The sequence below is a fragment of the Eumetopias jubatus genome, unplaced genomic scaffold, assembly GCF_037043125.1.
Source record: "Eumetopias jubatus isolate StellerSeaLion01/CBP00866 unplaced genomic scaffold, mEumJub1_p1.0 scaffold_12, whole genome shotgun sequence".
Lineage (NCBI taxonomy): Eukaryota > Metazoa > Chordata > Mammalia > Carnivora > Otariidae > Eumetopias > Eumetopias jubatus.
Genome location: NW_028274818.1, coordinates 57,188,467 through 57,206,257, shown reverse-complemented (window position 1 = coordinate 57,206,257; position 17,791 = coordinate 57,188,467). Strand labels below are relative to the sequence as shown.

Below are 17,791 nucleotides of genomic sequence, written 5' to 3'. Positions count from 1 at the left end.
TAAGCCAACTGTTAATCAAAATAGTCATATTGATAACAATACATTAATTGTAGGAGACCTCAATACTCCACTCTAAGCAACAGACAGATCATCTAAGCAGAAAATCAACAAAGAAACAAAAGCTTTGAATGACACATTGGACCAGATAGGCCTCATAGATATATACAGAACATTACACCCTAAAACAACAGAATACTCATCCTTTTCAAGCGCACATGGAACTTGCTCCAGAATAGACCACATACTGGGTCACAAATCAGGTCTCAACCTGATACCAAAAGACTGAGATTATTCCCTGCATATTCTCAGACCATAATGCTTTAAAACTGGAACTCAAACTCAAGAAAAAATTTGGAAGAAATTCAAACACTTGGAAGCTAAAGACCACTCTGCTCAAAAATGTTTGTTGGGTCAACCAGGAAATCAAAGAACTTAAACAATTCATGGAAACCAATGAGAACAAAAACACATTGGTCCAAAACCTATAGGATACTGCAAAGGCAGAATCACTCAAAAAAAAAAAAAAAAGAAAAGAAAGAAAGAAAGAAAAAGAAAAATTCCGACTTCATCAACTAACTCTACATCTTAAAGAACTAGAGAAAAAGCAACAAATGATGCCTAAGCCATGTGTTAGAAAGGAAATAATTAAGATTAGGGCAGAGATCAATTAATTAGAAACCAGAAACACAGTAGGTCAGATCAACGAAACTAGAAGCTGGTTCTTTGAAAGAATTAATAAGATTGATAAACTACTGGCCAGACTTACCCAAAAGATAAGAAAAAGGACCCAAATTAATAAAATTATGAATGAAAGGGGAGAGATCACGACTAACACCAAGGAAATAAAAACAATTATTAGAAATTATTATCAACAACTATATGCCAAAAACTGAGCAATGTGGATGAAATGGATGCCTTCCTGGAAACCTATAAGCTGCCAAGACTGAAACAGGAAGAAACTGACAACCTGAATAGGCTAATACCAGTAACGAGATTGAAGCAGTGATCAAAAACCTCCCAAAAAACAAGAGTCCAGGGCCTGATGGATTCCCTGAGGAATTCTACCAAACATTCAAAGAAGAAATAATACCTATTCTCCTGAAGTTGTTTCAGAAAACAGAAACAGAAGGAAAGCTTCCAGACTCATTCTATGAGGCCAGCATTACCTTAATCCCCAAACCAGGCAAAGACCCCATCAAAAAGGAGAATTTCAGACCGATATCCCTGATGAATATGGATTTCAAAATCCTCAACAAAATCCTAGCTAATAGGATCCAACAATACATTAAAAGGATCATCCACCACGACCAAGTGGGATTTATCCCCGGGATGCAAGGATGGTTCCACATTCACAAATCAATCAATGTGATAGAACACATTAATAAGAGGAGAGAGAAGAACCATATGGTCCTCTCAATTGATGCAGAAAAGGCATTTGATAAAATGCAGCATCCTTTCCTCATTAAAACTCTTCAGAGTATAGGGATAGAGGGAACATTCCTCAAGTTCATAAAATCCATCTATGAAAAACCCACAGCCAATATCATCCACAATGGGGAAAAGCTGAGAGCCTTTCCCTTAAGATCAGGAACATGACAAGGATGCCCACGCTCGCCACTATTGTTCAACATAGGACTAGAAGTCCTAGCAACAGCAATCAGACAACAAAAAGAAATAAAATGTATACAAATTGGCAAAGAAGAAGTCAAACTCTCTTTTTGCAGATGACATGACACTTTATGTGGAAAACCCAAAAGACTCCACCCCCAAATTACCAGAACTCATACAGCAATTCAGTAATGTGGCAGGATATAAATCAATGCACAGAAATCAGGTGCTTTCTTATACACTAACAATGCAACTGTAGAAAGAGAAATTAGAGAATCGATTCCATTTAGAATAGCACCAAAAACCATAAGATACCTCGGAATAAAGCTAACCAAAGAGGTAAAGGATCTATACTCTAGGAACGACAGAACACTCATGAAAGAAATTGAAGAAGACACAAAAAGATGGGAAAACATTCCATGCTCATGGATCAGAAGAATAAACATTGTTAAAATGTCTATGCTACCCAGAGCTATCTATACCTTCAATGCCATCCCAATCAAAATTCCAATGGCATTTTTCAAAGTGCTGGAACAAACAATCCTAAAATTTGTATGGAATCAGAAAAGACCCCGAATCTCCAAGGAAATGTTGAAAAAGAAAAGCTGGGGGCATCACGTTGCCCGATTTCAGGCTATATTACAAAGCAGTGATCACCAAGACAGCATGGTACTGGCACAAAAACAGACATATAGACCACTGGAACAGAATAGAGACCCCAGATATGGACCCTCAACTCTATGGTCAAATAATCTTCGACAAAGCAGGAAAAACTATACAACGGAAAAAAGACTGTCTCTTCAATAAATGGTGCTGGGAAAATTGGACAGCTATATAAAAAAGGAATGAAACTCAACCATTCTCTTACACCATACACAAAGATAAACTCAAAATGGATGAAAGACCTCAATGTGAAACAGGAATCCATCCAAATCCTAGAGGAGAACATAGGCAGTAACCTCTTCAACATCGGCCACAACAACTTCTTTCAAGATACATTCCCAAAAGCTAGTGAAACAAAAGCAAAAATGAACTTTTGGGACTTCATCAAGATAAAAAGCTTCTGCACAGCAAAGGAAACAGTCAACAAAACAAAGAGGCAACCCATAGAAGGGGAGAAGATATTTGCAAATGACACTACAGATAAAGGGCTGGTATCCAAGATCTATGAAGAACTTCTCAAACTCAACACCCAAAACACAAATGATCAAGTCAAAAAATGGGCAGAAGACATGAAAAGACACTTCTCCAAAGAAGACATACAAGTGGCTAAGAGACACATGAAAAAATGTTCATCTTCATTAGCCATCAGGGAAATTCAAATCAAAACCACATTGAGATAACTTACACCAGTTAGAATGGCAAAAATTGAGGGCAAGAAACAACAAATGTTGGAGAGGTTGTGGAGAAAGGGGAACCCTCTTACACTGTTGGTGGGAATGCAAGTTGGTACAGCCACTTTGGAAAACAGTGTGGCGGTGCCTCAAAAAATTAAAAATAGAGCTACCCTATGACCCAGCAATTGCACTCCTGGGTATTTACCCCAAAGACACAGATGTAGTGAAAAGAAGGGCCATATGCACCCCAATATTCATAGCAGCAATGTCCGCAATAGCCAAACTGTGGAAAGAGCCGAGATGCCCTTCAACAGATGAATGGATAAGGAAGATGTGGTCCATATATACAATGGAATATTACTCTGCCATCAGAAAGGATGAATACCCAAATTTTACATCTACAGGGATGGGACTGGAGGAGATTATGCTAAGTGAAATAAGTCAAGCAGAGAAAGTCAATTATCATATGGTTTCACTTATTTGTGGAACATAAGGAATAGCATGGAGGACATTAGAAGGAATGGAAAAAATGAAGGGGGGGAAATCGGAGGGAGAGATGAACCATGAAAAACTATGGACTCCGAGAAACAAACGGTTTTAGAGGGGAGCGGGGTGGGGGGATGGGTTAGCCCAGTGATGGGTATTAAGGAGGGCACGTACTGCATGGAGGACTGGGTGTTATATGAAAACAATGGATTGTGGATCACTACATCAAAAACTAATGATGCATGGTAACTAACATAACATAATAAAATAAAATTAAAATAAAAAATAAAATAAAATAAAATAAAAAAATTTGGTAGTAAACATACTAAAGCCCTTATTTGGCAAGGCCACAGCTAGCACTATATCAATGGTGAAAGGCTGAAAGCTTTCTCTTATATAAGGAATAAAACAAGAATGCCCAATCTCACCACTCCTATATAACATAGTAATCGACATCCTAGCCAGAGCAATCAGGTAAGAAAAAGAAAAAGGCAGCCAACTCAGAAAGGGAGGTAAAACTGTTTTTGTGGATATGATTTTATATATAGAAAATCCTAAAGACTCCACCAAAAAGTGTTAGAAATAATAAATTAAGTTGAAGGAAACAAAAATCAACATATAGAAATCAATTGCATTTCTATACAGTAACAATATATGAAAACAATCTCTCACAATAGCATCAAAAACAATAAAATACTTAGGAATAAATTTAACCAAGGTGGGAAAAGATCTGCATACTGAGAACTGTTAGACTTTGATGAAATGAACAGAAGGTGACACAAATGGAAAGATATCCCATGTTCACAGATTGAAAGAATGAATTTTGTTAAAATGTCCATACTACCCAAAGCCATCTATAGATTAAATGCAATTTCTATGAAAATTCCAAGGACACTTTTCATAGACATAGGAAAAAAATACTAAAATTTGTATAGAATCACAAAAGGTTCCAAATAGTCAAAGCAATTTTGAGAAAGAAAAACAAAGTTGGAGTCATCATACTCCCTGATTTGAAACTGTACTACAAAGCTATAGTAATCAAAGCAGTATGGTACTGGCATAAAAACAGACACATAGATCAATGGAAAGAATTTGGAGCACAGAAATAAACCCTCATATATATGATCAACTAATATTTGAAAGAGAAGCCAAGAATACTCAATAAGGAAAGGATCATCTCTTCAGTAAATAATGTTAATCAAACAGGAAAATCACATGCAGAAAAATGAAACTGGCCTCCTATCTTAAATATTATTTTGTAAAAATTATTTTACACCATAAAATGACATATAACCAATCTAGTAAAATCGTATCATTGAAGATTGTCTAATGACATGAGAAAAAGCTCAGTATTATTTAGGGTATCATGACCTACAAAGCAGTAATATTCACTTTGATCCAAATTTTATTTATGAAATTGATAACTGGGTGATAAGATCATGGGCCACATTTGCTTTATTAAACTTTATTTCACTTCTAATTTTTCTATAATAGCCATGTATTACTTTTATAACCACAATAAAAACATATTATTTAAAAAATACAAATTCAGAAGAATAGAACAAAGTGAAGGAGGAAAAGGATAAAGAATAGGTAGAGAGTTTTACAAGAGAAGAAAAACACACTTCCTTGGGACTAGAATGAGGAGATGAGCATGAGTTCAGAAATAAATGGTCTGAAGGCAGAAATTTAAGAGATCATAATTAATAACCATACTTTTCTCTATGAAATAGAAGATAATGCTATCTTTTTATGGAGAGGAGGATGAATTGTAAAAGGCCTAAGGAAAATAATGGAAGTTTAAAATTGCTATTATGAGAATTAGCAGAAAGGGAAGAAGTAGAATGAGAAAAGATTTCTAGGGGGCAGTAATTGGTCCATCTTTGTTTAAAGATCATCACTTGCATCAACATGAATTTATACAACAGTATAACATTCAACTACTAGAACCTTTCAGTATATATATAAGCATGAGGTAGACACATGGTTGAAATGATCTAAATTTGAAGTTTCAGAGTGTAGACAAAGGACAGGAAAGTAAAGACGATGAGAATGGTATCAAAAAGGCAGTCAAAGATATGAACAATGGAACCTCCATACTGTTTTCCAGAGTGGCTGCACCAGCTTGCATTCCCACCAGTGGGTGGGGGGTTGGGTTAGCCTGGTGATGGGTATTAAAGAGGGCATGTACTAAATGGAGCACTGGGTGTTATATACAAACAATGACTCATAGAACACTACATCAAAAACTAATGATGTAATGTATGGTGGTTAACATAACCTTAAAAAAAAAAAAAAAGATATGAACAATGGAGTCTAGGTTGACCAGAGAAAGAAGTCATTGAAAGTGGCTTTACAGTGTCAGAAAACAGAAGGGTCCAAAGCCTAGAGGTTTCAGTCAAGTCAAAGGTGCACTGTGAAGAGGATCAAGAGACCCAGGGGACCAGAAAGCTATGGCAGACATTACTATACTAGGGATTAAGTTTACAGAGGTGTCTCTGTTCCGGATGTCAACAAAGAAGAGAGGATGGCTGTGGAAGAAAACTGGGAAGCAGAATGACTAAAGATAATTAACAGAAATGGTCCGTTCAGCCCTGAGGCCAAGCGCTGGGTGAATCTTTCACATGGGTGTTAGGGTGTTATTGTACCCAAGTTGATAAGAACTGGGATGAAGAGAAAACCTATAATCAGGGGTTTGCAGCCTTCATGGAATAAAGGAATGTAACCAGGAAGTCAACAGATGACAGAAACAAACAGACATCAGCTCCAAGCATTTCTCTTCCAAGTTTACCACAACCCCCTGCACATTCATGAAAAAAGAACTGCATTTCAAAATATTATGATACTTCCACTTTAAGCCTAAGATCAGTTAAGGCTACTCAATAACAGGTGAAATACCATTCTGACAGTCAAATGAATGGGAAACTATTAAAATTTTAAAGAGCCACGTTTTGTGTATGAAAATATTTGACTCTTAATTCAATCTGGCCATGGGGTAAAGGTTATCAAAGTATACAAGCACATGAGGATAAGTAATCACTTGACCAAAAATTCAGATTCCCTTAAATAAAATCCTTTACATAAAATATTTTACAAACATATTTTCATAAAATAAGGCATACTGATGTGAGGTTATTTGGCTTGTCATACCCATCAGTCCAAGAACAAATATATTTTGCACAATTTTTCCAGACAATTTACCACTTCTTTGGTGACTTTCAGTTTCCTAATGGCTCAGCAGGAAAACTACCAGGCTACTCAACATTGAAATTCTTGAGCAGGTGCAATCAAAACCTCTTCCAGAGGCAAATCAGGTTTTCCGCCTAAGTAGATGTATTTTCTGCAGGTGATGGTGTAGTGAGTGAATGTTTCTCTAATTGTAAAGAAACCTGTTGTGATATTTTTTTCCCTTCTATGCAGTAGACTCCAACATTTTTCAAGCACCCTTGTCAGTAAAATATGTAAATACATCAAAACATGTATATATTTTAACAGGTTATATAAATGTACTCTTATTAGTCTATACATTAAATTTTATTAAAACTTAATTTATTTTTTATATAGTAAATAAATAAAAGTGGAAAGTTTAACATACCCTTCCCCACCAGTGACCTGTGAAGTAAACCACCCCTTCTTGCAGACCACTTCTAGAGAGATTGGAATAAATTCTGTTCATACACAATGCGTGTTTCCTTCCAGCTACAGGAGAATGAATCTGCCAATAGTGCAGACATCAATGATGAAAGTGATGTCCATCTACAACATATGTAGTTACCAAGTGGTCTAACAGTCACTGTAAGGCTTAACTTTCTTTTGAATCAACTTAAAAAGTAGTTCTACATCTTAGAAAGGAATAAAGAAAAAAGAACTCATTTTGGTAGGTGAAATATTTTTAAATAATGAGTTAATACCAGATTTTAGGTATACATAAAAATATAGCCAGTCTATTCATTTATCAAATATTAATTGTATGCCATGACATACCTTGCCTTTTTCCCAGACACTGATTATATTTACATGTTTTGCAACCCACAGTCTCTCTTCAGATATGGAAATGACTATGCAGTGATGAAATGAATTTCTAAATTATTTTAATACAATACATAAATAGGTTGGCACACTGACAGTTTAGAGTGAGACTGCCATTTATCAATTCTACCTCCTAAAACTAGAGTATAAGTTCCTCAAAGGTAAGGACTGTATTTATTTGATCACCACTATAAACCTAGTAGCAGCACCTAGCACAGTGACTAGCATACAGTAAGCATTCAACGCCTACAATTTTGCTGGAGGGGTGGATGAAAAGGGACAAAGAAAGGGAGTGGAAGAAGAATTAAATAAACCAAAGTCTCAGAACAAACTGTAAGAACCATTTTATTGTTCCTAATGTATAGTTTGACTATAACTACTAATGATATTTCTTCTGATTATATATATATCTGTGTATGTATATATAGACATGTATACCCATCTAATATATATATAATATCTATATATACCCATCTATATATATCCATCAAAGGCACATGATCCTGCTTAACATCCTGCACCTGCACTTAGTATGTAATTCAAGACTCTGAGACTCAAGAGGAAAATCCATCCCAAATCAGGACCAAGTCCTCAATTAAAAGTTCATTCACTTCCAAGTTTTATGATAAAATAAAAGGCATTATTCTCATTGTAAAAGTAATAGAAGTACTTTAAGGAAAATTGGTAAAATATAGGAAAGTAGAATTTAACATTATCATATTTCTACCACCCAAAGACAATGACTATTAACATTTTATATGTTAAATTCATACCAAATTTTAATATCCCTAATAGTACAACTTTCTATAATGCTATAAGGGGCTCATGGACAACTAAAATGAAAAAAGAATAGTAGAGTAATTCCAACTATGCTTAATGAGGGAAGACTTAGGATCTTGGAAGAGTTTCCAAACTAAACTCTCATGAGATTATGAGCTCTTTAAGGAAAGATACCTTGTTCTAGTCTTCCTTTTGGCCCAGCCATGGGATCAAGCACTGAGCCCTGTACATACTATTCCCTCTGTAAATGTTCACTGAATGTACATCTAGAAAGAGAGGTAATCAGGAAACTTTTATTGTTAGGACTTTTCCTTCTGTTATTACTCAGCTGCTCACTCCCCAACTCCTTCCCGATGACCTCATCCTCTGTCATTCACTGCCGAGTACTTTAACTACAGTAATGATAAAGATCTTGCTGTAGCCTGAAAGTGAATCTGTTTTATTCTTCCCTTTCATCATATCATCTCCTTCTTCACTTAGCTAAGGTCTCATTCCTTGCAATTCAGCTCAGAAGTTATGTTCTCCAAGAAGTCTCCCCTGATGCTATTTTGCCCCTCCAAGGCTGAGCTAAATGCTAATATTCTGGGCTCCCATCATACCCAGTGCAAGCATCTAACACTGCAATTGCCATGGAACGTGGAAATTAGCCACTTACTGCCCACTCATAGACTGTAAGCTCCTTGAGACTTCTGGCTTCATATTCACAAATACTAGCAGATTCAGTAAATACTTATGGAATGAATGAAAGAATGAACATACTCATCCCATTCAATTTTTGTTCTAGTTTTTATCTCTTTAACTTGCCCATTTGTTCAGTCAGTTGTTCACTCACAACTTTAATTATCTTAAAAAATCAATAAACAAAACCCTGTCCTGGCCAACAGAAATCAGATATAAAAATGGCAAACATCAAATCTGTTTACTCATGTAACCAAAAAGTATCCCTTTCTAATTTCTTACAATTAATAATCAATATACACTCAACAATCACCATTTTCTCATAAGGTCCTCTACATCAGAGTCACCTTTGAATAATCACTCTTTCACAACCACATTTAATACTTATTTCTATTCTTCTTTCTCCCTGAAAAGATAGAAAGTAGGTCCTGCCAATTCTTTCTCTAATGGTGTCTAAGAGCATCAGGTCCGCTCTTAACTGTTTCTAGAGCCCCTGCCTTTAATCTCTTCTAATTTAGTATGCTCTTTTTGCATCAAGGGAATGACTCCATATGCTCCAAATTAAGCTAAATATGAGGAATTGCTATTTCCTACCACATGGGATTCCACTCATACAGAATTCACAATTTTAGCCTAGCCATCTCACATTCACCTCTACCAGCATTTGCTGCCTTATTTCCTCTAAAAAAAATGTATTTCCTTGTGCTTCTAGGTATGCATTTCCTATTGAAGCCAAGCAAATATTCTTGCTGTATACCATAGTAAATTTGCAAATTCCTTCACTGTTGCCTGTGTATATGCTTTAGAGATTTTCCCATTCTCTTCGTGCCTTGATTCTTCTTTAAATCCCGATTCAGAACTCTCTTCCTCTGTGTAAGTTTTCTCAATTATCTCCAGGTCATATCATTTGTTCCCTTACTAAACAATCCTTCAACATTTGCATTTTATTTGAACTAATAATATTTAAGTCCTTATTGTATGTTTCTTTTTAAGTGTTCTAAAAGATCATTATGTGTGTACTCTTCTCCCCTACAGAGCTTAATCTGGCAGCAAGCACTCTCACACAAGTTGATTTCTTAATAGGTGCTGTTAACTTACTATCCTACATCCAAGGGAACATAAAAATGCTGTCTGGATTAAACTGAATTGGATGCTCATATTCAATAAACAATTTATAAGTGATAGTAAAATAAAGAAAAGAGAATAAATTTAAATTATAGTTAGCAGCGCCTGGGTGCCTCAGGCCATTAAACATCTGACTCGTGGTTTCAGCTCAGGTCATGATCTCAGGGTCATGAGATGGAGCCCCAAGTGAGCTCCACACTCAGTGTGGTGTATGCTTGTCCCTCTCTCTCCCCCTCTGCCCCTCCTCTGGCTCATGAGCTCTCTCTCTCCCCCTAAAATAAATAAATAAATAAATAATAAATAAATAAATAAAATCTTTAAAAAAAATTACAGTGTTTAAAATCACTACTCAGATTTTAACATTTGCAGGGAGATTTCTCATATGTACTCTAACGCTACTTTTGCTTTTTAGGCCCATCCCCTTCCTCTTCACCCCTTTTTCCACCCATGTCTATATGAAGAAAACCCAAAGCAAAATGAAAAACATATTAGAGATTATCAAGTTTCACATAGGTCCCATTGCTCATATTTATGGTATGAGGCCACCATATCAATATTCTTCACACTGAGAGCTTTACTAAGAGCCTCGCCATGTCAAAGGATAATTAGTGTCTTAGATAATTTCCATCAGAGAGCTTGATAAATTCATTTAGACAATTTAGCAAGAAGAAACAATAAAAGAAAGTGCCACAGTAAAGCTTTCTGCCCATTCTATACTGTCACTAGGCTAATAAAAAATTTACTTTTTCTTGAAATATTATATAAAAATTATTCAAAATGTTATTTTGAATAAAAATTTATCTGATTTAGTATTATTTTGGTATTATTTCTTTTAAAGAATAAATTAAAACTATCAAACCTGTTAAGATACTTAGCTAGTGAATAAAACAAGCTTGATTAATATTTTAAACACTAACTTACAGGATCAGCAGGTCCACAGAATTCTCGAAATGTCTTTGTAGGATTATTTTGTTGAATCTCCATTGCTACACAAGGGCCAGAATACATTTCTTTCACCATCTCCTATGATGCACAATATAAAAGAATACTTAAAATTAGTAAAAATTAATAATCTTTTACTCATCCTCTTTTACTGTACCACTATTCCAAATCTTAAAATCTTTGTTATCTTTGAATCCTCATGTACCCCGTATGCCAAGCAGCTCCCCAATTCTGTCCATTTCTCTTGCAAAAATGTGTTTCAGATATGTTGCCTCATCTCATTTCCTACCACTAGCATCATTTTAATTAATGCTTTACCACCTGATACTTTCATTAATTGAAATGATCTTCTTGTACATCTTCCTTTTAAAAGGTTTCTCCTCTTAAATACAGTCCTACTGAATGAACATTTCTAAAGATATAAACTTCAAAGTTTCAAAGACACTTTTAAAAATCATAATCATTTTCAGAAATGAAAAAAACAGGGACCAGATTCTCTCACATTAAACATCTAGAAATCAGACAATATATATGAAACCACAGTTCTCAAACACTAGATGACAGGCAGCACAGTATTATGATCCCTGAGAGAAGAGAATCAAATGAAGTAAGCCATATGACTGCCCCATCCTACTGCCTGAATGAAGTTTCCAGACAGTGGGACAGGGAGAGGAAACACAACAGAGCCCAACACTCTCACTGAGTAGAAGAGACAAAGACTGGAGTTCAGGGAGGCCAAAGTAGCTAGAATTTGCAGGACAGATTACTGGAGAAGGTGAGAGTACTATGGGAGAGTAAGCTACAGGGATCTGCAGAGAAGTTCACCTGAGTCTTTGGCTAGGAGTCTATATATGTATAGAGGAAACTACCCAAAGCTAAGAAAAGAACTACCGGAAGCAGTTAAGTGAAACCATTCAGAGAGAGAGCACAAGGCTGAGAAGACTTTGCATTTCCACCAGCCGGAGTAGAAAGCCCTCTTGTGATATACAGGGCATCAGGTAGAGTCCTCAGAAGGGTATTGCACCATTATAGTTGGCCTTATATATGGAATGCTCTGTACCCCTCCTGTAAAGCTTAAAAGCAAGCCTTGAAACAGTCAAACTGATCCTAAGTAACTTCAGTGAGTGCCAAAACTATGTCAAATACTCTTCGAGGGAATATGACATACATACCATATAACATTATAAATTTCACATTATCCAGCATCCAATAAAAATTACCAGGCATGAAAAGAAATAAGAAAATATGAACCATCACTCGAAGAAAACTCAATAAATTGATACAGATGTAGCAATGACAGAAATGTTGGCTACACAGAATGTTAAAACAGCTAGTGTAAATAGGCTCTATATGCAAATTAGAGGAAGCAAACATGGACATGATGCAGAGGAAAATCAATGATATTAAAAAAACCCAAAGAGTACACTCATGGTGAGCACAGCATAACATACAGGGTTATTGAATCACTATGCTGTACACATGAAACTAATGTAACACTGTGCCAACCATACTCAAAAAAAAGACCCAAATGGAACTTCTAGTGATGAAAAACTACATCTGAATTAAATACACTGGATGGGATGAACAAAACAAAATACTGCAGAAGGACAATAAATTTGAAGACATGAAATACCAATTACTCAAAAGCAAGCAGAGAGAAAGAATGAATAAAACTGTCCCACAGTAATTTTTTTTCCCAATGACAAGCTGTCTAATATGTATATAATTGGGAGTCCCAGAAAAAGAAAAGAAGGGGTGATGAACAGATAAAGATTCTAAGAATTAACTGCTAAAATATTTTCAAATTTGATAAAACTCATAAGCCAATGGATCCAACAGAGTCCAAGGAAAATAAATGCAAAGTACAGTGAGCCAATAATTAAATTGGCTAAAAACAAACAACAAAAAATTTAACAAAAAACCCTTAAAAACAACCCTCCCCCCAAAAGACATATAACAGTAGAACAAAGAAAGACGTAAATGACAACAAAAATCTGTCAACCTACAATTCTATACCCAGGTAGATTTTTTTTTTTTTTTTTTTAATAGAGATTGGGAAAAGGGCAGGGAGGGGAAGAGAAAGAGGGTGAGGGAGAGAAACTTAAGCAGGCTTCACGCCCAGGGCAGAGCCTGATGCAGGGCTCAATCTCACAACCATAAGATCATGACCTGAGCTGAAATCAAGAGTTGGACACTTAACCAACTGAGCCGCCCAGGCTCCCTGGAAGATATTTTTCACAGATGAAGGAAAAATAACTTTTTCAGACAGACAAAATGTGAGAGAATTCACTACCAGCAGCCCTATACCATAAGAAATGTTAAAGGAAGTTCTTCAGACAGACAGAAAAAAGTACCAGACAGGGATCTATACAAAACAATGATAAACATGTGGGTAAATATAACAAATATGTTTTTAGTTGGTGTGAAAGATTATTTAAAGCAAAAATATTAAAAATGCGTTACAGGGTTTATAATAGAAATAGAAATAAAAACATATGACAACCACAGTACATAACAGAGGGGGAAATGGAAGTATACTCTTAAGGTTCTTAACTACATGTGAAGTGGTACAATGAAAAACATGATCAAAGAAAAGTACCTCTCACAGTGTCTGGAATACTAAATGAATGTTCTTTTCTTCTCTACATGGGGAAAAATACTTCAGGAAGAAGGGAAAATAAATATAAAGACTCTGAGGCAGAAGTACAGTTGGTGTGTATGAAGATCAGTAAAGGAGCCAGGATATCAGGAGCTAAAGTGAGACCACAGGAAAGCAGTAAGAGATGAGGTCAGATCACGTAGGGACATGCAAGCCATTTTAATGAATTTGGAGAGTTTATGACATACAATGACAACGTAAAATAAAGGTAATTTATTACAGAACAATATTTAAATATTAATTGGAACTCAGTCATCACACCTAATAGAAATGCCAGAAGTGCCAGAAGCCATAAGAGCTTCACGCTTAATATAGTACACAGAACCCTACTCATTAGAATCCCTAAAGGTATCCCCCTGAAGTCACTTTCCTATTTCACAAAGGTCATATGTAATTGATCTTTTATGGATAATTATGTTGAGTCTGATTTTCTGTCTCATGATATTGAAGTACTGCCTACACATAAATGTCAAGAGCCAAGTTCTCAGTAGGGGCAGAAGGCAGCAGGAACATGCCATCCAAAAAGAGAGAAGTGAATTTTGTCTGCTTTTATTTCATTTGCCTCTCTCTTTGTCTTTCATTGTTAATCACAAATACCACTAAAAATACAGACATAAAGGGCTATGCAAATGTACAAAATGGAAAGAAAAAAGCATCTTGGAAAAAGGACTCCATCAAAAGCATAATATACTCCTTAAAAAACGGACTCAACAAAATTCTCAAGTCACCTAGGTTTTTAACTAATTAAAAAATTACCAAAACCAAAATACCTGTTTGTTTCCTTCACAGCCCTTTGACTCCTGTCTTTTATAATGGGATCATCTGATTTAATGTCCATCCTCACCAGAACATAAGCTCCATGAATGCAGGTCATGAGCTTTTTTTTGTTCATCTCCCTACTTGATATCTAACACATTGTTTGGCACATAGTAGCTACTCAGTATATATATGTAGTAAATAAGTGGGGGGTGATAACACAACGAGATAGGAATTATCACCTTTTTATGACTGCAAATCCTGAAGCAGCAAATATAAGTATAGATGAGCAACATCGAATCTACTACAAAGAATTATGTCAGATACAACAATGTCAGCGATGCTGCCCTATTTCACACTATACATCCTACATTTAAGAGGATCATTTCAGGGTCGCCTGGGTGGCTCAGTCCTTAAGCGTCTGCCTTCGGCTCAGGTCATGATCCCAGGGTCCTGGGATCGAGCCCCGCATCAGGCTCCCTGCTCAGCAGGAAGCCTGCTTCTCCCTCTCCCACTCCCCCTGCTTGTGTTCCCTCTCTCGCTGTGTCTCTCTCTGTCAAATAAATAAATAAAAATCTTTAAAAAAATAAAGGATCATTTCACCAATATATCTTTACATTTAGATAAATAAATAAGTGGACCCACTATTATGACATTATATACCTTATCATTTATTTTATAAGTAAGAATCTGGAGACAAAGAGGATAAAGCGTTGTATGGAAAGTCAGAATAAGAATCAAATCACCTGTTTTTGTCCCTTTAGACTATGTTGCCTCTTAAGATTATTTTTACAGGGTCTTCTTTTTGAATTAGATAAACTTCCTAAAACTAAGAGACATCCAATAGTATACAGCATTTAAAAAATTACCTTTTCCTTGAGCTTAACCTCAAGTCCTGAATATTAACTGTCATGAAAAATAAGAGGCCTTGTGGGAAATACAATGGTCACAATAGCAAGTGAGACTCAGTATTTGCTATCTGATTTTTGGTGTCTCAACCAATAAAAGATACTTCAATCACATGCATTTGTAGTATACAGATACAGATCCTCACACAACTTCCTTTAAACAAAACTGAATTGTAAACGGAAAAAACACTTTTAAAAGCATTAGAATAAGAAGATTCATAAGAATATTAATTACTTCAACAAAACTGGGATAAAAACATTCTTATTTCCCTTTGGACAAAATTTTCAAAGAAACTTCCCTTAGTTTCAACAGAATTTTATATCATATAAATACAGAACATCTCATAAAGATACCTGGATAATGTTCTCATTCATTTATATACTCCATTTTCCCATTAACAGAACACTCTAAACCAATTATAATTTGAAATATTTGTTTTACACCAAATAAACCATTTCAAGCTGAATAAAAAATGATAAGCATTCCTAAAAATGGCTCACAAGGCTAACTCTGAAGTAATGTAATATTTTCTTCCCAAACAGCCCATATGTTCTTTATCTTAAGTAGACTCTGTTATTAATATCACAAGATTTAAATAGTAGTTACAGATAGTATCTTACTGAGAGTATCAGACAGAGGAAAGCACATCAACACCAATTATTCCAGCCAGGATATCCTGACATTACAGTATGATATTGCTACTGTCATTCAAATTCCTGATTTCTTAAGGAAAATGACACAACCACCCAGTGATGTTTTTAGTTTTACAATAGAATTTCCCAAATCAAAAGAAAAAATCCTGAGTAAATATGTATTACATAAAAATAAATTACATGTATAGTATTTTAAAGTACAATATAGGAGACATTAAGTCAGAGATGAGGGGTTTTTTAAAGTTATTTTCCAAAGGGAAATATAGCCCATCTCAGATATGCACACTACACTAGTGTCCTCAACTATTTGTTACCAAATTCAATACTACATGATACTGTAGGAGAATGTAACTGATGATCAAAAGATATGTCTCCATGGGTCGATCTTATGTACAGAAGAGCTATAATATAACATGAATGGAAGAAGGTAGCAGTTTTCAACCATATTTTCTAAAGTAAACTCTAACAAATAAAAGAAAGAAAATATATAAAAGAGATCTAAGAAATGGAAAACAGCTGTCTCTGATTGAATTAAGTGATAACACATTTTAAAATTCTTCCATTTAAGAAAAGGCAAAACTAAATGAAGAAGCTCATAAGATTAAGGTTGAGTAAGCTGTTACAGAAGGAAAGCCACTCTGGCTCCTCTAAACAAGGGTGGAAACCAACAGTACACTGAGGATGAAATAGATTTCACAATCAGTCTTGACTTTGTAGGACTAAATAAGACAAAGGCTCAGGCCAGTTCTCAGACCAGTGCATTTGTCCTATTTAAGGAAGGTTGAAAGGAAAAGTCATAGAGAAGTGAGGAGAATCTAGTCTCATTGTCAAGAACAGTAAACTTTATGCAAAAAAAAAAAAAAAAAGTCAAACTCTGTAAAACAATGTAGGTGAGGAGGCAGTCCACCAGCACAAATGTATCTAAGAAAATTTTATAAAGAGCGGAAGGAAACTAATTTTGATCAAATATCTATGTTTTATTTTAAGGAAAAATATTTGGCTTATTCAAATAGTCATTTGTTTTCAGAATGTATTTCATTACCTCTGACCAACTCCTTTTAAATCTTATTTCTTCAGTCTCAGTTACATTTTCAGATGATTCTACCTACATTTATATCATTAAAGTAGATGTTAAATAATGCTATGGTGTTATACTGTAACTATTTGCTTTTAACTTTCTAAAGCACTTTGGAGAGTCTTTCAATCTGAGAATATTATAAACTTCATAAAGAATGTCCAAATGTGTCAATATCCCAGCAACTTTTTTTTCATTGTGGTATATTTTTGTTTCACAAATGAAACAGTAAGATATTTTAAAAAATGATCGAGTGGCTCTCAGAGGTAAGAATGCCTCAGTCACTGGTTATGATCAGCTGGCAACTGGCAGACTCGCGAATAATTGCATGATTACAACCTATACTGAGATCCCCCAGATTTAAGATACACACACTGTTTTCAGTAACAATGCTTTACATTTACTTTGATACTTACATTATACTCAGACACCACTCCTTTATAAACTTCATAAAACTCTTCAACATTAACTCGATCCATGTTGAACTGGATTGAAACAAAACAAAATATAAGCCAACCACCAAAAGAACAAAATGAACCATACTCAGCACTCAGCATTTGTGATCTCTTGGATATATTTTACTTTAAAATATAAACCTTGCAAAAATTAAGTACTATGAAAAAGTGTTGTTAAAGATTAGCTCATCAGTAATAAAAATAGATAACATTTATTGAATACTTAATGTATAAAGCACTGTTCTAGGACCTGTACATGCAACATCTCATTTTTTCTTTGAAAAAAAAGTCTTAATATT

The 17,791-nt window shown here is 35.1% G+C and overlaps 1 protein-coding gene across 2 annotated transcripts in view; it reads right to left on the bottom strand.

Moving 5' to 3' along the window:
• NME7 (NME/NM23 family member 7) overlaps positions 1–17,791 on the bottom strand; it is a 314,736-nt gene that overhangs the window by 150,824 nt on the left and 146,121 nt on the right. For both annotated transcript variants that reach the window (XM_028123018.2, XM_028123020.2), the window contains 2 exons: positions 17,454–17,522; positions 10,965–11,066 (listed from right to left, as the gene is read on the bottom strand). In XM_028123018.2, the coding sequence (XP_027978819.1) occupies positions 10,965–11,066; positions 17,454–17,522 (171 nt within the window). The remainder of the gene's footprint in view (positions 1–10,964; positions 11,067–17,453; positions 17,523–17,791) is intronic.